Consider the following 25944-nt stretch of genomic DNA (forward strand, 5'->3'; position numbering starts at 1 on the left):
TTCATAAATCTGATGTGTAACTCCTCTCTGATGGTGATAAGTAGTAAGTGGACACTATTGGCTGGATTTATGTAAGCCGAATTCTAAATATTAATTCTGCTCATTTACCTTCTACCTGCTAATGGGCACCTCTCTCTATTAAGGGAGGGCTGACCAGAAAAAAACTCACTGTTAAGACACAGAAGTGTTTCCGTTGCACTTCTCATGGTGCCTGGACAGCCAAAGCTTCGTCACTGTGATAGAGACATACAGGCCTCTCGGCCCATCATTTCCATTCTGACCATCAAGATTTCAACCGGGCTATTCCCATTTGCCAGCCAAAACCAGAATCAGCTTTTATTATCACTGACTTGCACTCAGTGGCCGCTTTATTAGTTACCTCTTGTACCTAGTAGAGTGGTCACTAAGTGTACGTTCGTGGTCTTCTGCTGCTGCAGCCCATCCAGATCAAGGTTCAATGTGTTGTGCACTGACAGATGCATGATTACTTGAGTTACTGTCACCTTCCTGTCAGCTTGAACCAGTCTGGCCATTCCCCTCTGACCTCTCTCATTAAAAAGGCATTTTTGCCCACAGAACTGCCACTCACGGGATGCTTTTTTTTTTGTTTTGCACACCATTCCCTGTAAACTCTAGAGACTACATGCATGAAAATCCCAGGAGATCAGCAGTTCCTGAGATACTCAAACCACCCCATCTGGCACCAACAATCATTCCACGGTCAGAATCACTTAAGTCACATTTCTTCCACATTCTGATGTTTGCTCTAAAGAACAACTGAACCTCTTGACCATGTCGGCATGCTTTTATGCATTGAATTGCTGCCACATGACTGGCTGATGAGGTATTTGCATTAACGAGCAGGTGTACAGCTGTGTCTAATAAAGTGGCCACAGAGTGCAACGTTTTATTTATTTGGACACACAGCACCTTAACAGGCCCTTCTGGCCCAACGAGCCCACGCTGTCCAAATACGCCCATGTGACCATTTAACCGACCGCTCGCTACAGCTTTGGATCGTGCAGCATCCGGAGGAAACACACAGTTGTGGGGAGAATGTGCAAACTCCTTACAGACAGCGGCAGGAATTGAACTGCCATCAGTGACGCTGTAATTGTGTTCCGCTAACTGCAGCACCACTGGGCCCCATTTCATCTGTTCCACGGAGATTAACCCAGCCTATCCAATCTATCCTTAATTAATGCAGGCCTCCATTTGACGCCACACCCTGGAAATCGGTCCCTCGCTGCAGTCAATGCAACTGTACTGCACTTAGGCACTGCCGTGTGATCTGACAGCCACCGAAATTTACATTTGTATTGAAGCTGTGTTTGGTCCACTCACATCAGGGGGGATGCAACACTGAGTGGAAATGCTTACAAAACAGCACCAGCGCACTATTGAAGAACGGAACGGACATTGTGTTAGGAAAAGGACGCACAGAACTGCCTTTCTGAGAAGTTTAATTAAAAGTCGGAACTGATGATCAGCTTAAACAGAGACAGATATTGTTGGCAACAGCCCCCGTCCTGGCTGGTCTGCGAAGTGAGCACTGTTCAAGAATAAGAGAATATCTGCAGACGCTGGAAAACCGAGCAACACACACAAAACGCTGGAGGAACTCAGCAGGCCAGGCAGCATCTATGGGAAAGAGTACAGTTGAGGTTTTGGGGCGAAACCTGTCGAGCCAGTCTTGCCAAAAGGTTTCGGCCTGAAACGTCAACTGTACTCTCTTCCGTAGATGCTGCCTGGCCTGCTGAGTTCCTCCAGCGTTTTGTGTGTGTCACTGTTCAAGGACAGGTTGTCAGCACCTTATAAACCATCATTTTGTGTTTTTGTTTGTGCGTGCGTGCGTTTTTGAGTGAATAAACCGGAAGGGAACTAAGCCTGGATTTGGAGTTACCTCTACCCAGAGTCAGCCTGCATAAGGTCTGTAAGCTGCCACATCCAGAAGTTTCAGTGATTCAAAGTGTTGCCAAACTGTGATCATGGTTGGGCTCTGCGAAGACGGATATTACATCCTTGAGGCAACGCATCCTCTAAGTACTCCCCATGCTACTGCTGTGCTTCTTTACTGCAGCCTCCAGCCTGATGGGCAGAGTACAATTCTTCGACTTCTGAGGTGGAAGGGAAGGGAGGGAAGAGACAACATTTACAGTAACCTCTTACCATGGTTTTCGTTTCTGTGGGGCAGTGCAAGCTATTTACAGCTTTCTAGTGGTGGGAGAGTCTAGGACCAGAGGGCACGGCCAGCAGGAGTTACAGTTACCCAGCTGGTCTTCATCCAGTCAGACACAGACATGCCCGATCCAACCCAAACGTCAGTCTTTGGGAAAATAGAATTTGTTTTTTGGTGATTTTGAGGTCATGAATAGCTCTGTATGAATGCATGTCTGTTCTTTCCACTCTCCTGGGCAGACGCTCGTCTACAAGTAATTCCATCAGCTCTGCTAAAGGGTCTGTGCAGATGTTCACCAGCACAATTATCATTTTATTGGAGTCCCCAGAGCAGAGTCAGTGAGACGGTCTCTAACAAGAGTAGACGATGCTTCAGGTGGTTTTCAAACAGCTCCTTCGCTCTTGTGAATACTGAAGAGTGCCGGTAATGTGCAGAGAGGTGCAGGTCGGGTACACAGTGCCCTCCTGAACTTGAGCTTTGCCGATGCTTGGACGTTCAGGCATTGAATGTGAGAGTGCCCAGCGTGGTCATTTATGAAGCTCAAATAAAACCACAGAAGGTGTGAAGGCTGTTACTCCTGATGTAGCAGGTTCATTATCGCATCTTAATCACAGGGAGGAATCACTTCTTATTAAAGAGAAGATTTCCTCTGTAATTCTTTTCAGGGAAGGGTTATTCACACTAATATCCTCCGCATATCTCAGTGATAACAGTGGCAATGGCATGTGTGGAGGACACCTGCTACATTCCTTGGTTGCACAAGACAGTGGGGATCTCAGAGTTCAAAGTAGATACAAGAGCTTGTGCCTAAAACAGAAAACAGTGAGCAGTTAGCTGCGTGTTAACAGACAATTAGCTGGAACTTGTTGGGAACTGCGGACACTTTAAGTATGAAGATACTTAAATGGTACCATGTTGTTGTTCAGCGCTTACTCCACAGTTAAAGGTCCATTTGTAAAGTTAAAGCTTGTAGAAAACACTACAAATGGATTTGGAGCTTTGTAGAGTAGTTACCTCTCTTCAATACACAATATCAGGTTGACAGTGCTACATTCAGATTGTGTTGAACTCTTTTCAATATTCACAGGTGGGCACCTGACTATTGAAATGTTCCTGCTCTTTGTCAGGGGGATGGGAACTGGAGTGACAGTGTTGACGATGGGCCAGTTGGTTTACAAGCAGACTCGGTGTGTAGTGAGACCGTGAGGAAGGACAGGCAGATGATAGGGCGAAATTGCAGTCGGTGGGATGAGTTGCAGTGTAACATGGAGAAACAGTCGAAAAGGGTGACGAATACAGGACTGAAGGTGTTATATTTGAATGCATGCAGTATATGGAATAAGATAGATGATCTTGTAACGCAGTTAGAGGTTGGCAGGGATGAGGTTGAGGACATCACTGAGTCGTAGCTGAAGGAAGATTATAGTTGAGAAGGTGAACATCTGAGAATACACATTGTATCAAAAGGAAAGGCAGGTAGGCTGGGTGGGTTGGCTCTGTTGTTAAAAAAATGAAATCAGATCCTTAGAAAGAGGTGACAGAATTGTAATCATTAGATTTAAGGAAATGCAAGGGTAAAAAAAAAGCTGATGGGAGTTGTATACAAGCCTTCAAACAGTTGCCAAGATGTAGGATATAAATCACAATGGGAGATTAAAAAAGGTATGCATAAAGGGCAATGTTACAATAGTCAAGGGGCATTTCAAAACATAGGAAGATTGGAAAAATCAGGTTGGTGCTGGATCCCAAAAGATGGTAATTGTAGAATGCCTACAAGATGGTCCTTAGAGCCCACGAGGGGAAGGATAATTCTGGATTGGGTGTTGTGTAATGAACTGGATTTGATTAAGGAGCTTAAAATAAAGGAAACCTTGGGAGGTAGTGATCATAATATGATAGAATTCACCCTGAGGAGGAGAAGCTCAAATCAAATGTATCAGTATTACAGTGGAGCAAAGAGAATTACAGAGGCATGAGAGAGGAGTTAGCCAAAGTTGATTGGAAGGAGACACTGGCAGGGGTGATGGCAGAGCAGCAATAGCTGAAATTTCTGGGAGCAATTCAGAAAGTGCAGGATAGATACATCCCAAGGCTGAAGAAGTATGTGTAAGGCAGGATGACACAACATTGGCTGACAGGGAAAATCAGACCTAACAAAAAAGCAAAAGAGTGGGTATATAATAGAGCAGAAGTTAATGGGAATTAGATGATTGAGAAGCTTTTAAAACCAATGGAAGACAACTAAAACAAATACAGAAGGAAGAGATGAGATATTGTGGTAAGCTGTTCAATAATATCGAAGAGGATACCGAAAGTTTTTTCTAACATAGATATGAAGAGTAAAAGAGAGACTAGAGTAAATATTGAACCACTGGAAAATGATGCTGGTGAGATAGTAATGGAGGACAAGGAATTGATGGAAGAACTGAATAAGTATTTTGCATCTGTCTTCCCTGTGGAAGACAATAATAGTATGCCAGATGTTAGTGTCGGGGTAGAAATGTGTGAAGTTGCTTTTACTAGGAAGAAGGTGCTTGGGAAGCTGAAATGTCTGAAGGTAGTTAAGTCGGCTGGACCAAATGGTCTACACTCCAGTGTTCTGAAAGAGGTAGCTGTAGAGATTGTGAGGGCATTATTATCCTTCAAAAATCACTAGATTCTGGCATGGTTCTGGACGACTGCAAACTTGCAATTGTCACCCCATTCTTCAAGAAGGAAAGGAGACAGATGAATGGAAGTTATAGGCCAGAAAGTCTGACTTCAGTGGTTGGGAAGATGTTGGAGTCGATTGGTATGGATGTGGTTTTGGGGTGCTAGGAGGCACATGATAAAATAAGCCAAAGTCGACATAATTTCCTGAAGGAAAAATATTGCCTGACAAATCTGTTGAATTTCTTTGAGGTGAAAACAAGCAGGACAGTCAAAGGAGAATCAGTATATTCTATACTTGGATTTTCAGGAGCCTTTGACATGGTGCCACACATGAAGCTGCTTAGCAAGATAAGAGCCCATGGTGTTACAAAAAAGGTACTAGCATGGATAGAGCATTGGCTAATTGGCAGGAGGCAAAGAGTGGGAATAAAGGGATCCTTTTCGGACTAGCTGCCAGTGACTAGTGCTGTTCCTCAGGGATCGGTGTAGGTACCGCTTCTTTTTTCATTGTATGTCAATGATTAGGATGATGGAATTGATGGCCTTGTGGCCAAGTTTGTGGATGATATGAGGATAGGTAGAGGAGCCGCTAGTGTTGAGGAAGCAGAGAGGCTACAGAAGGACTTAAGACAGATTAGGAGAATGGGCAAAGAAGTGTCAAATGGAATACAAAATAAGGAAGTGTATGGTCATGCATTTAGGTAAAATGGCTAAAAGCATAGACTATTTTCTAAATGGTGAGACAATTCAAAAATCTGTGGTGCGAAGGGACTGGGAGTCCCCATGCAAGATTCCCTAAAGGTGAATTTGCACGTTGAGTCAGTGGTGAGGAAGACAAGTGTGATGTTAGCATTAATTTTCAGAGGTCTAGAATATAAAAACAAGAATGCAATGCTGAGGCTTTATAAGGCACTAGTGATGCCTCACTTACAGTATTGTGAGCAGTTTTGGGTCCCTTATCTAAAAAAGGAGGAGGTTCAATGGAGATTCACAAAAATGATTCCTGGAATGAAAGGTTCATAAGAGGAGCGTTTGATGGCTCTGGGCCTGTACACACTGGAATTTAGACGAATGAGAGGGGATCTCATTGAAACCTATTGAATAATGGAAGACCTAGATAGAATGGACATGGAGATGATATTTCCTAATTTGAGTGAGTCTGTGACCAGAGGGCACAACCATAGAATAGAGGGTCGTCCATTTAGAACAGAAATGCAGATGAATTTGTTTAGCCAGAAGGTGGTGAATCTGTGGAATTTGTTGCGACAGGTGGTTGTGGAGGCCAAGTCATTGGATATATTTCAAGCAAAGATTGATAGGTTCTTGATTAGTAATGGCGTCAAAGGTTATGGGGAGAAGACAGGAGAATGGAGTTAAGATCATAAATCAACCATGATGGAATGGCACAGCAGACTCAATGGGCTGAATACCTGGAATAATTTTATTCCTTTGTCTTAAGGACCTGGTACCTGAACCACTGCTGAGCACGCGACCTCACTAGCATTGTTAAAGTGCTCGTCTTCAACAATAATGCAGAGACCCACTGACTGTATCAGTCTGTTCCCGTCTGTACTTAAAGCACTGCTACAGGCTTTTCGCAAAAGGATCTTGAAGATTGTGTCTCATTATTCTTGGACTATGCTCTTTGCTTTCAATAAATATCAGAGAATATTAGTAAGGGCGTAGTACAAACTTCGAGGGTAATTGTGTAGATTCTCTGTGCAGATGAAAGGATCGTGGTGGGAGTGGGGAAGCAAACTCGGCCAGGCAAACAGTGAAAACCAAAGTGAACTTTCCCAGGCTGTGCCTCATCGTGTGTCGAGGTTTGCCCCGTCAGGATGAGTAGCTTTATTATCTCTGACATATGTTGTAAAATTTGTTGTTCTGCGGCAGCGGTACAGAGCAAGACATAAGAAAGCAAACTGGGGATTGCATGGTAGCGTAGTGGCTAGTGTCACAAAATGATGCTTTTTTGTTATGTTTGTACTGACCGAAATAAAATTTCGTTCATTCATTCACACCATTGCAGTGGCAGTTTCTGCTGCTGTCTGCGAGGAGTTTGTGCATTCTCCCCGTAACCATATGGGTTTTCTCCATGTGCTCTGGTTTCCTCCCACATTCCAAAGAAGTAGATTGGTTGACTGTATGAATGTAATTGGGCAGAGCGGGTTTCATTGGTCCGGAAAGGTCTGTAATCGTGCTGTGTCTCTGAATAAACAAATAAATTACTACAGCTTAAAATAATATGAAATAAATGTATGTTGCCTCTTATTCACTACCCAAGGGAATTTCATTAGGGTAATACAACAAGTATTGAATTGTTTAAAAAGAATTTAGTGCTTTCCCAGTGTAATAAACTCTTACACTGGTGATGAATAAACTCTTCTCTGGCTTCCAGCCAGGTACAGGCATCGATTTTAACTGACATTTCAATGAAAAACTCTGCCATCTTCATCAGGGATGATGCCTGGGCATGTCTAGTCTGGTGGTATTTATACCCCCATCGTCCATCCTTCCTGATTGGTTCGTTCTCATCCAATCAGGTTTCCACTTCCCCACCTTGTCTATAATCGAATTCCAGTTCTTCGAGTGAGACCCTCATCTTTGTTAAAATTCTTTTCCTCTAGTTTTATTTCAATGGCTTCCTTTGCTAGTAAGGTCCCAAAATCCACTGGCACAGCACGGTAGTTTTGCGCCATCTAATTTAATTCTATGTCCATTGCGAATGCAATGTTCTGCTATTGCCGATTTCTCTGGCTAACACAAACGGATACACCTCCTGTGTTTCTTGATGCGGGTTTCCACCGTGCATCCCATCTAGACAATGTACACCTGCATTCACAGGGTATTCTGTAGCCACCAGCCGTCCTGAATCCCAGGTCATCTTTGACCCGTATAAGCTCTGATTTGAGCTTATCGATGTTATCAGGTTTGTCGATGGTATTAATCCCGTATTACCAAAGGATCCTGGCAATCCTTCCAAAAACCGTGGAAAAATAGGGAAGAAAGGCGTAGTGACGGGTTCCTCCTGGTGTTGTTATTGAAACCTCTGCTACTCCACGTCATAAAGTCAAAGCCATTGAAAATCAACAAATTGCTCATGCTGGAATTCTGAAATGAGTGAGGCAGTTCCAGCAGATCAGTCAGCAACTGTGGAGAGGGAAACCAGTTTTACATTTTAGGTCATTGTCCTTTGTCGGTGATACCTGCTGTTCTATGGCTGCAAACGTCAGCCCTCCTGAACTGATGTTCCTGTTTAATATTCAGTTCCTATTCCATGTGAAGTGTTTCTCTTCATCCACTATCGAAGAACCTCGGACTGCGTGAACCAGTTAGGTCCCCCTTTCTGTCCTCTATGACTCTATAAGCGTAGCTGCACCACCTACCCAAACACTGTCCACCACCTCGGGATATTCGTCTGTGCCTCAGTGCTGTGAAAAGTCACAGGTCAAACCTTGCTTGTGGGATCTGAATTGGAATCAGAATCAGGTTTAACACCATTGAATTTTTATGCCATGAAATTTACTGTTTTGCAGCAGCAGTACAGTGCAAGGACATTAAGTCACAATGAACTACAAAATAAATAAATAGTGCAAAAATGAGTAACTAGGTAGAGTTCATGGACCATTCAGACATGTGGCAGAGGGGGATAATCTGGATCAGATTAACTAACACTGACGTTTGTCGTGTAATTTGTTGTTTTGTGGCAGCAGTGCAGTGCAATACATAAAACAAATTATGATATGCTTCAATAGGACGTATTTCTTAAGAAGTGCAAAAAGGGAGCAAAATACTGAGGTAGTTTTCGTGAGGTCATGGTCCATTCAGACATCTGATGGGGGAGGGGAAGAAGCTGTTCCTGAAACATTGAGTGTGTGGCTTCAGGCTCCTGTACCTCCACCTTGACGGTAGTAATGAGAAGAGGGCATATCCCTGACGGAGAGGGTCCTCCGTGATGGATGTTGCCTTCTTGAGCCATTGTCTCTTGATGGTGGGAGGGTTGTCCTTGTGACGGAGTTGATTGCGTCTATAACCCTTTGCATTCGCCTGTGATCCTGTCCATTGGAGCCTCCAAACCAGGCTGTGATGTAAGCAGTCAAAATGCTCCACACCATCCACGTATCTAAATTGTAAGGGTTTTTGCACCAGCTGGACCAGGTTAGATCACTGTGACAACTGACCCGGTTAGAACATCCACGACACTGCTGGCTAGGATTCAAACCACCTCTCTGCACCCACAAGCAGTGTTTGTTCTGGACACATTCAGGAATGGGATTTCTATCCTCGGCATTTGGAATGTTTCTTCTCAGTTTGGAAACTCTATCCCCATTCTAGCCTAACCACCCGGCAGGGAGGAGTGTGTTCCAGTCGGATGTTTGACCCGGAGGGGGGAAGTGTGTTCCAGTCAGATGTTTGAGGTAAAATGAGAAAAATTCTGGAAAAAACTCAGCAGGTCAGGAAGTGTCTTTGGAAAGAGAAATGGATTTGGTGTTTCTGCTAATGACATCCTGTCAGAGCTGGAAAAAGTTTGAGATTTGCAGGTTTTAGTTACGTTCTGTTGTGTTAATTCCAACACAACCATTCTAACCTGCATTCTCACCTCCTGTCACTTCGTGTCTGCTGCCCTCTGCCCTTACAGGCACTGTGTTCTCTCTCTGTCTCCTTTCCCTACATCTTAAAACCTGTTTAGTTCTGACTTTCCTCGTGTCTCCTGAAAGGTTTTTGACCTGAAACATGAGGGTTAGGGTTAGGGAAACATTTGGGTCTTTGACCAGAAACATTGACTCAGTTTCTCTCTCCACAGATGCTACCTGACCCACTGAGCATTCCTGTTGTTTGCTGTTTTATTTCAAGTTAACAAGATCTGCAGAATTTTGCCCTCAGCTAGTGTGCGATTTGTACCCACAGACAGGTTGGACTGTGGGGACTTGAGGAGCAGATGATCTGGGACAGGGTCCGGAGAAATATTTTCACTGATCTTGTGGAATTCTCTACCACAGAGGGATGTGAAGACCAAGTCACTAAATGTGTTTAAGGAGTTGGAGATATTTCCAGATACAACAAGTGTGGAGGGGTGTGTGGAGAAGGATGGGATTGACTCATTAAGAAAAAGAGCCAGCCTTTATCCCATCCCATGGTGTAACAAGCCCAAAGAGTTGAATGATTTTCAACTGCTACTGCTGACTTTGATTCTCTGAGTTCCAAACGCAGGTGGGGTATCAACAGGGCACCCAAACTCAACCAGTCCTCTCCCAGTTGGGGTAGTGGGTGCACGGAAGGGTGCACAGTCATAGAGCACTGCAGCACAGGCCCTTTGGCCCATCTAGTCCATGCCAACCTGGTCTTCAGTCCAATCCATCAACCTACACCTGCACCATTGCCCTCAATATCCCTTCAATCCATTTTATGACTATCCAAACTTCCCTTAAATGTTACAGTTAAACCTGCATCCAACACTTTCTTTGGCAGTTCATTTCACACTTGCACCACCCTCAGAGTAAAGAATTTCCCCCTAAGTTTTCCCTTACATATTTTACCTTTCAGCATAAATCCATGGCATCTAGTTTTAGTCTCATACAACCTGAGGAGAAAAAGCCCACATCATTCACCCCATCTAAACCCCTCATAATTTTATATACTGTTCATATAATTTCAGATTATTTATTTATTGACATACAGTGTGCTGCATCAGCCAGCAATCCTCCAATTTTAATCCTAGCCTAATCATGGGACAATTTATAATGACTAATTAACCAGCCAACCAGTCCGTCTTTGGACTGCGGGAGGAAACCTGAACACTTGGACGAAACCCCCGCAGTCATGGGAAGAACTTACAAACACCTTAAGGCAGCAGCGGGAATTGAACCTGTGTAGCTGGCACTGTAAAAGTGTTGTGCTAACCTCTATGCTATTATTCAGCCTTTCCATCTATCTTCTCCAGCACACTGGTTCTATTGCATGAAATGGGCTGTGGATCTGGGTACAGAGAGGTATTGAAAGGGTTACTGTCCACACTCTCTCCAGAGAATGATGGAGAACCCAGGCTTGATATATATGTGGCTGACTATCCAGTGCTGGAGGGAGTGGTGAAAAACTGCTGGTCTCTCATTCTTGGTGGGGTCCCAAGCTGAGGCCTCTCTTTAAAATGGCACTGAGAGGCAAACAAAAGCTGGTGTTGTGACAGATATTCACTGACTAGAGCCAGGTGGCTTTTCTTTTTTCCAAGCTCAACTTCCTAAACATGGCAGCTGACTTCTAAAGATCAAAGAGTTAAGTTAAGCTTCCAACCAGTATTCTTTGTTTAGCTTCTTATTGTAAACGGGAGCCAGTCTTCAGTTCTTAATGTAACTGTCAAACAATAATCAGTATGAAGTTAAAAGGACAGCTTTTCAAACAAATAACACCACCTACAGAGCACACAAACTTGCTGGCCCACAGCACCCATGCTAGAGATACAGTGTAAGATAATGGTTTATGTTAATTAGGCTTGTTTCAAATTAGCCAATTCTGGCAAAGTTATTTAGTTCAAGAAAACTTGCAGACCAGATTGATACTATCACTTAGCACATCAAATAGATAATCTATTAATGGTTGGAAGGTGTGTGTACTCAGAGAGTCAGCATTCACAGCAATGACTGTGGGTACATGGGAACTCTTTCCCCAGAAGCTTTTAGACCACCTGTTTGAAAGCGTATCTGAAAACATGTGTATGAAGTCACCCAAGTGGCAGAAAAAAACAGTATAAACATAAAGAACAGTCCAGCTTTTTAGCAATGATCTGGGAACATCAAGAAGAATGATAGAAACAGAGGGTGAAATGAACTTCATTCTACTGCCTTTGATTTCACCAGTGGCTGATTTGTTCATCTGCAACTTACTGGTATGTCCTTTTAGCTTATAGGAATTGTACATGTGTTTTGGAAATCCTTTGTGTTTTAGAAATAATTTATAATTTGAAAATCTTTTATAAGATAGACATCCTCTATTAGTTTTAAATGTGTTTTAAGAATTGTATTTAAATTTAACTATCACTGAGCATAAATGAACTGTATTTAAACTGCTTTGTTAGCTGGAAGTAACTCCACCTTAGTAGGGAGGGGGGACTCACAGCTCGAATAGTGAGTATTTACAGGTAAACTCACTGTGGAAGATAAACAGGGAAGTAAACTATTCTTTGAAGAGTAGGTGATGACAATACAGCCTCCCTGTAGCTATCTGTATCAGATAAAGCTTAGGATCTTCATTTGAGTTTAGAACTTTGTGGTCAGCAAACCCAATACCATCACAATGTGTCCTTGGGTAGCCTCTTACCCAAGCTTGACTGTTTCAGTATGTTAGCACTGAGGGCGGCATACAGTGGGGACCTATTTATCTGGAGCAATAGGTCAAGCAAATGAGGGTAGGACAGTAGAGGACAATTTTTAGGTCAGTAAGATCTGACCATCAAGGAGAGAGATGGAAAGATATTTCGAAGAGAGCAAATAAAATTGTGAAAGATTGGAGAAGCTAGAAGAAGGTGGAAATGCCAAAGTAGTGGAAGCTGTTCTGGATGGCAGAGTCAAAGAATGTGAAGAGCACGTGCAGAGGCATTCGCTTACTTGGATTGCTCCTGGGCAAGCCAGGACTTCCCTTTCTCTGCTCATCATGTCTAAATCTTCCAGTGTGGCACAATATTTACCAGTGAGACCCCAGGGTGGAGTGTTACATTTCCTCTTTGAAACCTGACATTGCTTTGTGTAGTCTGAGTAATGGACAGAGTCCAACTCTTGTGGAAAACCTTGTAGCTCAGTTTCTTCATGAATCCATGTCTGACTCCTCTTTGTATCTTCTGTACTCGTCACAGCTGTGCAGGGATCAGTGGGCTGATGCACTGAAATGCTTTGTCTAGATCCCAGAGAGAACCTGAGCATTAAACCTCACTAGAACTGTGAGCTAAATATAACTAGCAGTCAGACTAAAAAAAATGCATCACAAAGGAAATAATTATCGGATTTGTCAGTGTCATGAAAGGAGAAAATTCCATCATTAGAAAACTTGGCGTGTAACAATTACACTTTCAAAGCTGTAACCAACTTCATAACAGCAGCCAACACCTACTGCACCTGCCCACACCTGCACACCTGAACGCAGGTATGTCTCGAGGAGTCCGGGTCACAGACTTAAAATCGAAGTCAAAGTAAAGTACATATATCTTACCATACACTACCTCAAAATTCATTTTCTTGCTGGTGTTTACAGGAAAATTTACAAATACAATAGAATTTATGAAAAACTACATAAACACAGACTGGTAAATAACCAAAGTGCAAAAAAAAAGACTAATTGTGCAGATAAAAAATAAATAATATTAAGAACATAAGTTGTAGAGACCTTGAAAGTGAGTCTGTAGGATATGGAATCAGTTCAGAGTTGAGGTGAGTGAAGTTATCAAGTTGGTTCAAGAGTCTGATAGTTGTAGAGTAATAACTGTTTCTGAGCTTGTTAGTTTGGAACCTAAAGCTCCTGTACCTCCTTCCTGATGGTAAAGCAAGAAAAGCGCATGGCTTGGAGTGTGGGTCCTTGATGCTACCAGTCAGGATACCTTCCACTGTGCATCTGTAGAAGTTTGTTAGAATTTTAGATGACATGCCGAATCTGCGTAAACTTCTAAGAGAGGAGAGGCACTGTCATGCTTCCATTGTGATGCCTGTTATGTGAGAGACCCAGGGCAGATCATCTGATTTGATAGTGCCAGGGAATTTAAAGTTATTGACCTTCTCCATCTCCACCCCCCACCACTCCACCAACACTAATTTCTCATTTCCTGTCAGAGTCACCTCACGTACAGACACTCCTGTGCCTTGTGTCAGCTTATGGGCATCCAATCACTCCATGTATATAAGCTATCTTAAGTATTTATAGTTATTGTGTTTTTATTATTGCATTAGACTATAACACCATTAGACAAAATTCGGTCATTTGTCTCATTGAGTCTGCTCTGCCATTTCATCATGATTGATCCAATTTTCCTCAGCTCCAACCTCCTGCCTCTCCCCACATTCCTTAATCCCCTGACCAAACAAGAATCTATCAACCTCTGCCTTAGATACGTTTACATAAAGACTTGGCCACCACAACTGCCATGGCAAAGAATTCCACAGATTCACCACTCTGGCTAAAGAAATTCCTCCTCATCTCCATTCTGAAACTACGCCATTCTATTCTGAAGCAGTGTCCTCTGGTCTTAGACTTTCCGACCACAGGAAACATCCTCTCCACATCCACTCTATGAAGGCCTTTCGAAATTCGATAGGTTTCAATTAGGTTATCTCTCATTTTTCTGAATTCTGAATGCAAGTCCAGAACTATCAAACAATCTTCATATGACAAGCTATTGAATCCATTTTTGTGAACCTCTTTTGAATCTTCTCCAACTTTAGCACATCCTTTCTAAGATCAGGGGCCCAAAACTGCTCACAATACTCCAAGTGAGACCTCATGGTGCTTTATAAAGTCTCAACATCACATCCTTACTTTTATATACTAGTCATCTTGAAATGAATGCTAACATCACACTTGTCTTCCTCACCACAGATTCAACCTGCATATTAACCTTCAGGGAATCCTGCACAAGCACTCCCAACTCCCTTTGCACCTTGGTTTTTAATGTATTTTCTCTCCATTTAGAAAATAGGCTACCTTTTTCTTTCTTCTACTCTTCCTGACACTGCATTCCATCTATCATTTCTTTGTCCATTCTCTTAATCTGTCTCTTCTGTAGCCTCCTACTTACTTAAAGCTACCTGCCCCTCCACCTATCTTCATATCATCTGCAAAGCCATCAATTCCATCATCCAAATCATTGATATATAATGTAAAAAGAATCGGTCCCAGCACAGACCCCTGTGGACACCACTAGTCACCAGCAGCCAGCCAGCAAATGTTCCCTTTATTTCAACTCTTTGCCTCTTGCCAATCTGCCACTGCTTTATCCATGCTAATATCTTTCCTGTAATACCATCGGCTTATAGCTTGTAAAGCAGCCTCATGTGTGTCAAAGACCTTCTAAAAATCCAAGTATACAACATCAACTGATCCTCCTTTGTCGATCCAACTTGTTATTTTTTCAAAGAATTCCAACAGATTTGTCAGGCAAGGTTTTCCATTGAGGAAATGACACTGACTACAGCCTATTTTGTCATGTGCCTCCAAGTATCCTGACAATTCATCCTTAATAATTGACTCCAACATCTTCCCAACCACTGAAGTCGGACTAACTGGCCTATAGTTTCCTTTCTTCTGCCTCTCTCCTTTCTTGAAGAGTGGAATGGCATTTGCAATTTTCCAGTCTTCCAGAACCATTCCAGGATCTAGTGATTCTTGAAAGATAGTTACTAATGCCTCCATGATCTCTTCAGCCATCTCTTTCAGATCCCTGGGGTGTTCACCATCTGGTCCAGGAGATTTATCTATCTTCAGACCTTTCAGTCTCCCAAGAACCTTCTCTCTAGTAATGTTCTTTATCCTAGTATGTTTACCCGTGACACATCGGATCTAGAGTAACAATTATTTCATTCACCTTTACACTCGTACTGGAAATGACATTAAACTATCTTGAATCTTGGTGCCCCAATGATGACTCAGACAGAAATGTGAAGAGCCAAGTTTAACTGCTCAGTTGGAGGGATAGGAAATGCCTTCGTCGTCAGATAGACTGTGTATGTGTATGATGTGCAATCTGATCCTGATACAGCTCTGTGGGTTCCCCTGGAACCACATTTCAGCTGTTCCCTATACTTTACTGCATTGATTGTGTGCAGAAAAGAAGAGTGGAGCTCAGGAACAGATGGTTAAGTCAGGAATCAAAGGCTTTTAGCAGGACTTAATTGAGCAGTTGATAGAGACAGTGGACCTCAGTTATACTTGCCTCGTTGTATTCTCTATGATGGGTAATAATCAGTGACCAGGAAGAACTTATTCTCCCTGGGTGGCAAAGGAGCCCGAGGCCATCATGAATTGATACTACGCAGTACTATGTATGTGGAGAGGGGGTCATTGTCAAGGTGTCAGGTCACACTGGGAAGGCAGTAGTGGAGAACCTTTGTTGTTAGACAACTTTGAAAGAATAAGTACAATGGAACAAGTGGGAGGAAGCTTAATGTGGTCATTTGAGAATTCAGTGAAGCAACTCCCAGTTGCTTTCAATGTTACTGTGCACGGACTTTGGGGAGCAGTAACCATGAAGTCAAAGTAAATTTATTTTCAAGGTACTTCTACGTTGCCATATACTATCTTGAGATTCATATTTTGCAGGCATTTGCAGAAAAATAAAGAAATTCAGTAGAATTTGTGAAAAACTGTACATAAACAAAGGTTGACAAACAACCAACGTACAAAAGAAGAGAATTTTTGCAAATAAATAAATAATCTGAGAACATGAGCTGCAGAGTCATTGAAAATGTGACTGTGGGTCGTAGAACCAGCTCAGTTGTGGTGAGTGGAATTACCGACACTGGTTCAGGAGCCTGACGGCTATGGGGTAATCAATGGGTGAACCCGGTGGTGTGTGCCCTGAGACTCCAGTTCTCCAGCAGTGAGAAGAGAGCATTGCCTGGATGGTGGGGGTGGACTTGATGGTGGGTGCTGCTTTCTTATGGCCGAGCTCCAGGTAAATATGTTCGGCGGTTGGGAGGGCTTTGCCAATGACGGACAGAGTTGTATCAACCACTTTCTGTAGTCTTTTCTGTTCCTGGGCATTGGTGTTTCCATACCAGGGCATGATGCAACCTGACAGGTGAGATGCCAACTCTGTGCAATCTTCTAGGAGAGTAGAGGCCTCCTTTGTGTTGGCATGTACATACTGGTCTCAGGACAGATCCTCTGATACGATAACGCCAAATGACCCTCTCCACTTCTGAGGACTCATCTCCATCCATCTGCTGCTCAGTTATAACCACCATGCAGCATCTCAGAGGTCCTTGATTATACAATTCCTGACCATAGTGGTGTCTTCCGTCTCTGAACAGCTCCAGAAACTGTTGGGTGGAAAGGTGGTAATAGGTTTTATCTTCACTGGGGGAGCTCCATCAACACTCTGTTATTTAATGTGTAGGGAGTGGTGAAAATAAGAATCTCCAGCACATTTTCTGTCACCAAAGAACCAAAGAGACATTCAGCCGCAGTCTCAGAAACCACTCTAACACAGAGAGTGCATTTATGGCCTGAAATTTTACCTCCAGGCAATATTATTATGAACAACTTGAAAGCATTCCTGTCTTAAAAAATCCCCCCTCCAGATCCTTGTACATTCAAAGTTGCAAAGCCTCCAAGACCTTTGTAGGCTTGTTCAAAGCATAACGTGCCAGCTTCCTGTCAATCAGCGTCACTGAACTAATTCGATTTTTTTAACTCAGTATTTCTTTTCCCTCTTCCCTGCAGAAATGACTGAATTGAACAACATCATCACCTTTGGAGGCATTGCAAACAGCTCCAGTTACCAAACGTTCCTGCTCGATGAGGAGCGAAGCAGACTCTTTGTTGGAGCCAAAGACCACATCTTCTCTTTGAATCTGATCGACGTTACCAAGGACGTATTAAAGGTAAGTCCTTGTGCATTAGGACATAAAACATTGATTACAACACATACAGGCCTTTCAGCCCACGATGTTGTGCTAACCTTTTAATCTACTATTAAGATCAATCTAACTTTTCCATCCTGCATTTTTCTGTTATCCAGCAGACCATAAGACAGAGGAACATAATTAGACCATTTGCCTCATCAGGTCTGCTCTTCCATTCAATCATGGCTGATTTATTATCTTCCTCAACCCCATTTTCCTGCTTATTTATAAGAGTTTCTTAAATGTCCCTAATGTACCAGTCTCTAGCACCACCCTTGGCAGGCATCCCATGCACCCATTACTCTCTGTTTAAAGAATTTACCTCTGACATCCCCCAGTACTTTCCTCCGACCACCTTAAAATTATGTCTCCTTGTTTTAGATGTTTTAATGCCTTGGGAAAAAAAGTATTTAGATGCCCATTCAGTGTATGACTCTTATCAACTGCACATTTCTATCAAGTCTATAAGACCATATGGCATAAGAGCAGAATTAGGCCACTTGGCCCATCGAATATGCTCTACCATTTAGTCATGGCTGATCGTCCTCAGCCCCACCCCCTGGCCTTCTCCATGTAACCTATGATGTCGTGGCCAATCAAGAAAATTTCAATCTCTGCTTTAAGCACACCCTATAAGCTGGCCGCCACAGCTGCCTGTGGTTAAAAAAAAATCCACAAGTTCACCACCCTCTGTCTCCTCTCCAGAGAGAAAAGCCCTAACTCGCTCAACCTATCCTCATAAGACGTGCTCTCTAATCCGGGCAGCATCCTGGTAAATCTCCTCTGCACTCTCTGTAAAGCTTCCACACCCTTTCTCTAATGAGGTGACCAGAACTGAGCACATCAATCCATAGATCTGACACCCCATTGGGTAATTTTGGGTAATGGCATGCTGTGAGGAGCTGAGCATTGGGTCCTGCCTCAGAAACGACAGAGGGGGTTTGAAATTAATCGTTAAGACCCCCATCACGAGTTGGTGTTTTCCTTACACCCTCCCTTCTCTACATTCCCCTCGGCGCCCATTGCTGGATGCATTTCCACACACCAGGCACCAGCTGAGACCTCTCCCCAAATACTGTCAACCATGCGTGATTTCTGAGCATTAATTCTGGCAAACTGTATCACTTTAGCAGAAGCTAATTGTATTTGTTACTGGGGGGGGATTGGAGTGAGCGGTGGAGGGGCAGGACGTGGTAGGCATCAGGTTTGCAGATTTACAGGAGGTTTAGCATCTGATGTGAAAGACATCTGAATGCTAGAAGCGACTGTAGGCTGCCAATCATTGGCTTGTGGTTGCTGCAGACGTGCCCTTGCCTCTTCAGCTGTACGACTGATTACAGTCTGGTTCGAATTCCAATTCCCTGTCTGTCTCTGCATCCACTCCCCGAACTCCTCTCACAAAATCTGCTCCAATTACCATTTCAACAGCTCCTCACGGAAAGGTATCGCAGCCCAGCCTTCTGGTGAGACCTCCGTCTCTAAGTAACTTCCCAATTAAACAAATAGAGGAAGCAAACTTTCCATATTTACCGTCACGTTGAAAATCCCATCCAATCTCCATTGAGGATTTCTGTTGTAGAGAGAACATTCCTCATGAACATAAGAGATTATGCAGATGCTGCAGATCCAGAATAACACACACAAACTCAGCAGGACAGTCAGCATCTATGGAGAGGAATAAAGAGTTGTTGTTCGGGGCCAACACCCATCATCAGGACTGATTTTCAAACTTTCTTTACCTGCACAATATCACAAAAAATAAATTCTGATCATTATCTGTGAGAGCTTGCAGTGCACAGATTGGCTATGATGTTTAACAAACACATTTCAAATGTATTTTGCAAACACGAGGAAATCTGCAGATGCTGGAAATTCAAACAACACACACAAAATGCTGGTAGAACACAGCAGACCAGGCAGCATCTATAACAAAGGGTTATAGTCCTGACGAAGGGTCTCGGCCTGAAATGTCGACAGTGCTTCTCCTTATAGATACTGCCTGGCCTGTGTGTTGTACAAATGTACTTTACAATGTAGTGGGCCTTGCACAACCTAAGATCATGACAAGACGGTTGTTGCTGAGGTGTTGCTAACTCACGGGCTGGAAGGAGATGGTCAGAACTGTTGGCTCTGCCTTTATCCGCTGAAGCTCCATGTTCACATACCTGACTTAGTGTTTAAGATTCCAGATCTCATCAACAGGAGCCCTCATCTTCCCTGAGAAGTTCAAATGATACAGTATGCTTTCAGTGAACTTCTGAAAAGCCAAGCACGGGCAAATAGGACTAACAAGTTGGGCTAAAGGGCCTGTTTCCATGCTGTATTACTCTGTGACTCAACGACTTCATTGTCTACCCAATTTATCCAAGTCTGTCTTCTGACCAACTTACTTTCCCATTAACACCCACGGTCCACATAACAACTCAACTGAGTCAATGAAGTGTTATCAGCAAATTTATAACAGAATTTTTTTCATAGTCATAGAACACTGCAGCACAGAAACAGGCCCTTTGGCCCATTTAATCTGTGCTGAACTATTAATCTGCCGACTTCCAAAGACTTGCACCCAGAATATAGCCCTCCATATCCTTCCCATCCATGTACCTATCCAAGTTTCTCTTAAATATTGCAATTGAATCCACATCCACCACTTCCACCTGGCAGTTCATTCCACATTCTTATGACCCTCTGAGTGAAGTTCCCATTCATGTTCCCTTTAAACATTTCACCTTTCACCCTTAACCCATGACCTCTAGTTCCAGTCTCACGCGACCTCCGCGGAGAAAGCCTGCTTGCACTTACCTGATCTATAACCCTCATAATTATGTTTACAATCAACAATGCTCTCTTATGTTGCTGAGGAATCCAATGCTGAATTTGCAGGCACTGTTTGATTCAGATGTAATAACTATTAGAAACCATATCAGGGTTACTGATGGTGTTGATAAAACATCATACAGCAGCAGATGCTGGTGAAGTCTCTGGAAGTTGTCCTATGATCATCTGAGTTGGTGACATGCACACTCACCAATCACATGTTAAAAATGCATCTTAACTATCAATTAAATCTTCAAATAATGTTGAAGTGTCAGCATGATTTATAACAAGTCCTTTATCTACTCTTTCATCATCTTTTTAAAAAGTACTGATAATAAGTAGGTTAAGGTTAGAATGAGACACGCTGAAATATGGTTGTGTCTAAATCTAACCACTTGGTGATGGTATTTGAGAGGTTTACCTGCCGTAGCACACTTGTAGTAAGTATCTAATGGGTCCTAGATGCTCAGCCTTGTCATTTGTAGAAGACTTACCAGCAGCTTCCTACCCCACCAAGAATCATCGTCCTCTGAGTACCTCCAACTCAATCTCCAGTATACCATTCACAATATTAGTTATTAAAACTTCATCTTTCGGAAAATCCTACAAAACGTAATGGATAAGCCAGTCCATGCTGGTAAAGCCCTCCCCATTATTGGGCCTGTGATAGGAAAGCTGCGTCATCATTAAGGACCCACACCACCCAGACCATGCTCTCTTCTCATTGCTGCCATCAGGAAGAAGGTACAGGAGCCTCAGGACCCACACCATCAGGTTCAGAAACAGTTACTGCCCCTCAACCATCAGGCTCTTGAACCAGAGGGATAACTTTATTCAACTTCACTTGCCCCAACAGTGAACTGTTCCCACAACCTGTGGACTCATTTTCAATAACTCTTCATCTCATGTTCCTGATAGTTATTGCTTATTTATTTATTTATTATCATTATTTCTCTTTACTTTTCACAGTTTGTTGTTTGCACATTGGTCTTTCATTGATTCTGTTGTACTTCTTGAATTTACTGAGTATGCCCTCAAGAAAATGAATCTCAGGGTAGTATATGGTGACGTATATGTACTTTACTTTGAACTTCGAGCTTGGTTGCTTGAACTAATTGTACGATTATGTAGTGAGTGTACATTGGCCACTATCGAGTTTTTGATGGAACTGAATTTCATATGTGGAGTACAGTATATTCCTACATAGTGAGACTGAGAGACATGGAACATTATAACGATTGCTACTTTACTTATGAAAGTGTGGAGTGATGTGGCTGTGTGATGGGGGTTACTTTACAGAGATTGACAATACATGCTCTAAACTTGCTAAAACTAAGAATGAGAGGTGACTTCATCGGAACATTAAAATTAGAGTTGGAGAGCACTACAGCACAGAAACAGGACTTTCAGCCCATCTAGTACATATTATTTGGCCTAGTCCATCGACCCATCCTGAACCTCTAGTTCTAGTCTCACCCTACCTCAGTGGAAAAAGCCTGCCTGCATTGACTCTGTCTATTAATTTGTATACTTCTCTCAAATCTCTTCTCATTCTCCGATGCTCCTGGGAATAAAATACTAGCCTATTTAACCTTTCCCTATAATTCTGGTCCTCAAGCCCTGGCAATACTGTTGTGAATTTTCTCTGCGCTCTTTTAATCTTATTAATATTTTTCTTATTGGTAGGTGCCCAGAACTGCACAAGATACTCCAAATTTGGGCTCACTAACGTCTTTTTCAACTTCAACGTAACATCCCAACTCCTGTGGTCAGTATTCTGGCTATGAAAGCCAATGAGCTAAAAGCTCTCTTGACACCACACTCAGCGTTCTGGATCTGTGTTCTCAGGTCCCTTTTTTCTACTGCACTCCTCAGTGACCAACCACTCAGTGTGTAAGTCCTACCCTGGTTTGTCCTTACAAGCTTTACAGAGTGAATGGTGAGAGGCAACTTCCCCTGGACAGGGACCACAGAAGTTATCGATAGCCCCTGAGTACAGAGTCGGCCACCATACTGAAGTGAGGAGAAATGGAGATATTTCTCAAATTTAAAGGGTTGTAAGTCCCTCACTTCAAGATGATGGAGACTCAGTGAGTGAAGATAATCAGGGCTGAGATTGAGGAGATTGTAAACACAGAGAATTTGGAAAATTCCACAGTGCAGAAGATCAGCCAATACCTTCAACAGCAGAGCAAACCCTCTCTCTTATATTTTTATATTATTCAATCTTCCTGAAACTCACCACATGAGGAATTTCTTTAGAGGGAGGTGATAAGTAGAATTTGTTGCCACAGATGGCTGTGGAAGCCAAGTTATTGGGCATATTTAAGGCAGAGGCTGATAGGATCTTCATTATTCAGGGCATCAAGGGTTATGGAGAGAAGGTAGGAAAATGGGGTTGAGAGGGTCAATAAATCGGCATGATTAAATGCTGGATCAGACTCGATAGGCTGAATGGCCTAATTCTGCTCCTATGTCTTATGGGCTTGTGATCTTACTTCACATTTCTTTTTGATTGTAACATGACACTCTGTTGGTGTCCCGATGCTTTGTTCTGTGGGGAGGTTCTCAGATATGCCTCATGTTCAAGACATTTTCCAGTTGCACTGGTGAGCCACTAAACCTGGACGTGCTAGGCAGTTACCCTGGGGGTATCTCCACAGTGGTTTTCAGCACCTCTAAAACAATGATGAGATTAGGTGCAGTGAGATCTTCAAACCATTTCCCTGATCCTATCACTCACTTGAAGAACCAAACCCTTCCTGATGCTTCAAAGTTTGGCTGCAGTCTTCGAGCAGACAGCTGCTAAAATCATTCCTCTGAAACGGTCTTGGACTGAGATGTTTTAGTCGTTTCTTTGGCGAATCAACTGGACGCCCGGCAGTCGACAACCAGTGGCTGGTGAACTGCGGGATTTCAGTCAGTAGTTGACCTCTCCCCTCTGAGAGCTGTGCTCACGCTTAGCCCATGTTCATTCTGGGTCGGATCCTCCTCTGCTTGTTTTGGGCTCCTGCTTCAGCTTCCGTTTCATTTATTTATCTCATGTGCATTGACACACATAGTGAAATGTGTCATCTGCATTAAGAACCTCCACAACCCAAGAGAAATCAAATCAGTGAGGCTGTGCAGGGGGCAGCCCACAAGTGTCACCACGGTTCTGGCGCCAACATACCATGCCCGTAACTCACCAACTCTAACCATTGTCCTTGGAATGTGGGAGGAAACTGGAGCACCAACATTGTCATGGGGAGAAGATGCAAACTCCTTACAGTGGTGCCTCATGTGGAATTTTGTTGAGGAAAATTGGGAAGAAGCAGAGTTAGGGAGTGAAGTCGCGGTGAAGATGAACTCAGCAAATGATAGAAGAGGTTCAAGCACCCAAATGCTCTCCTTCATTTCTCACTGTGGTGCCGCAGACCGAGTCCCTCTCTTGCAGGAAACGATAGGGCCTCCTTGTGCTTCTTGTGACCAGCCAAGGTATTTCAGCATTTCACTGAAATGGAATGTCTTCATGTTTGTGTGACTCTTTAATAGAACAAACAAGCCACGGCAAGTTGTTCACTATCCTGAAACCTAACTCGTTTTGTTTCTGGGAGAGAACTCAGCACAGGCTGGCTGAAGTGTAAACTGAAAGATCCCCTTTCAGTGATGGGAGGTGTACCAGGGAGGGACGTAGTGTTATGAATAGTGTGGTGAAATGTATCCACAGCTCTGAGACGTGTAGGCTTCCTGAACTTCGAAGGGGAACGTGAGCCTTAGTTCACCGCAGGAGCATGGCGGTTAGTGCATCACTTCACCCCGACGGCCATCTTCGATCGGGGTTCAATCCTCACTGCTGTCTGTAAGGAGGTTGTACATTCTCCCCGTGTCTCTGTGGATTTCCTCCGGGTGCTCTGGTTTCCTCCCACATTCCAAAGACGTACGGGTTAGGGTTAGTGAGTTGTGGGCACGACATGGTGGCACGGGAAGCGTGGCGACACTTGCGGGCTGCCCCCAGCACAATCCCTGCTGATTTGATATGACACATACGTCATATTTCACTGTATGCCTTGATGTTTTGATGTACATGACAAAATAAAAACTAATCTAATCTTCAATAGAAAATAATCCAATTCGTACATCTAGTCAGACTTCATATCTGAGCTAAAAACTGAAACATGGAAAACCTACAGCACGATACAGACCCTTCAGCCCACAAAGCTGTGCCGAACATGCCCTTACCTTAGAAATTACCGAGAGTTACCCATAGCCCTCTATTTTTCTGAGCTCCATGTACGTATCCAGGAGTCTCTTAAAAGACCCTATCATATCCACCTCCATGACCATCACCGGCAGCCCGTTCCACGCACTCACCACTCTCTGCGTAAAAAACTTACCCCTGATAACTCCTCTATACCTACTTCCAAACAGCTTGAAACTGTGCCCTCTCATGTTAGCCATTTCAGCCCTGGGAAAAAGCGTCTGACTATCCACACGATCAATGCCTCCCATCATCTTGTACACCTCTATCAGGTCACCACTCATTCTCCGTCGCTCCAAGGAGAAAAGTCCAAGTTCACTCAACCTCAAGAATTCTTGATTCCCCCAAGAATTTTGAGGAATCAAGTTGCATTCTGAGAGGTAATTCTAAAGGTTTTGTTTAAGCAAAGCTTATTTTTATTTGATATGCAGCGATGCACGTATTAAACACTCCTCGAATGAAGATTGCAGCACTCTCCACCTTTGTCCTTGTCAATCATCCATTTACAGCAAATCTCACTCATGCTGTAAACAGAAAGTGAAACAGGGTCAGCACTAACCAGTCACACCTAGTCCACACACCAACCACTATGCAGCTGCCTGTTGCAAGAGCCAAGTGTTTAACTCCGTGAGTTCCACTGCTGCTGTGTCTTTATTGTCCTTGGCTATGCAACGGCCCTGTGCTGCTGAGTTTGGGGACTAGACTATAAGACCATAAGAAATAAAAGCAGAATTAGGCCATTTGACCCATTCTGTCTGCTCCACAATTTTATCATGGCTGATATATTATCCCTCTCAGCCCCTGTATCATGCCTTCTCCCTATAGTTTGATGCCCCGACTGCTCAAAAACCTATTAACCTCTGCTTTAAATATACCCAATGACATGGCCCTCATAGCTGTCTGTGACAATGAATTCCACAGATTCACCACCCTCCAGATGAAGAAATATCTCCTTATCTCTGTTCTAAATGGACGTCCCTCTGTTCTGAGGCTGTGCCGTCTGGTCCGAGACTCCCCAACTATAGGAAACATCTTCTCCACATCCACTCTGTCTAGCCTTTCAAAATTCGATAGGTTTCAATGAGATTCCCCCCTCACTAGATCCAAAGGGTTTAGGGTAAAAAGTGAAATCTTTAAGGGGAACATGAAAGAGAGGTTCTTTACTCAGAGGGTGATGCAAGTGTGGAACAAGCTGCTCGTGGAAGTGGTAGCAGTGGATTCAATTGCAATGTTTAAGAGAAGTTTTGATAGGTGCATGAATGAGAAGCAGAGGAGAGTGCAAGTAGATGGGATGAGGCAGAAGACCAGGTCAGCACAGAGTAGATGGGCTGAAGAACATGTTTCTGTGCCATAGTGCTTCCCATCAAGGACAATACTGTAATTTCTCCATGAAGACACACCGAGAACTAGGGTTGTGAGAGTCCCCTGAATATTAATCCCACAGTTTCACAAGTAGA

The 25944-nt window shown here is 43.3% G+C and overlaps 1 protein-coding gene across 6 annotated transcripts in view; it reads left to right on the plus strand.

Annotated features, from left to right (window-relative positions):
* Positions 1-25944, plus strand: part of LOC140738735 (semaphorin-3A-like) — a 269718-nt gene that overhangs the window by 125023 nt on the left and 118751 nt on the right. For all 6 annotated transcript variants that reach the window (XM_073066471.1, XM_073066473.1, XM_073066475.1 and 3 more), the window contains exon 3: positions 17249-17409. In XM_073066471.1, the coding sequence (XP_072922572.1) occupies positions 17249-17409 (161 nt within the window). The remainder of the gene's footprint in view (positions 1-17248; positions 17410-25944) is intronic.

This window comes from Hemitrygon akajei, chromosome 14 (assembly GCF_048418815.1).
Source record: "Hemitrygon akajei chromosome 14, sHemAka1.3, whole genome shotgun sequence".
Lineage (NCBI taxonomy): Eukaryota > Metazoa > Chordata > Chondrichthyes > Myliobatiformes > Dasyatidae > Hemitrygon > Hemitrygon akajei.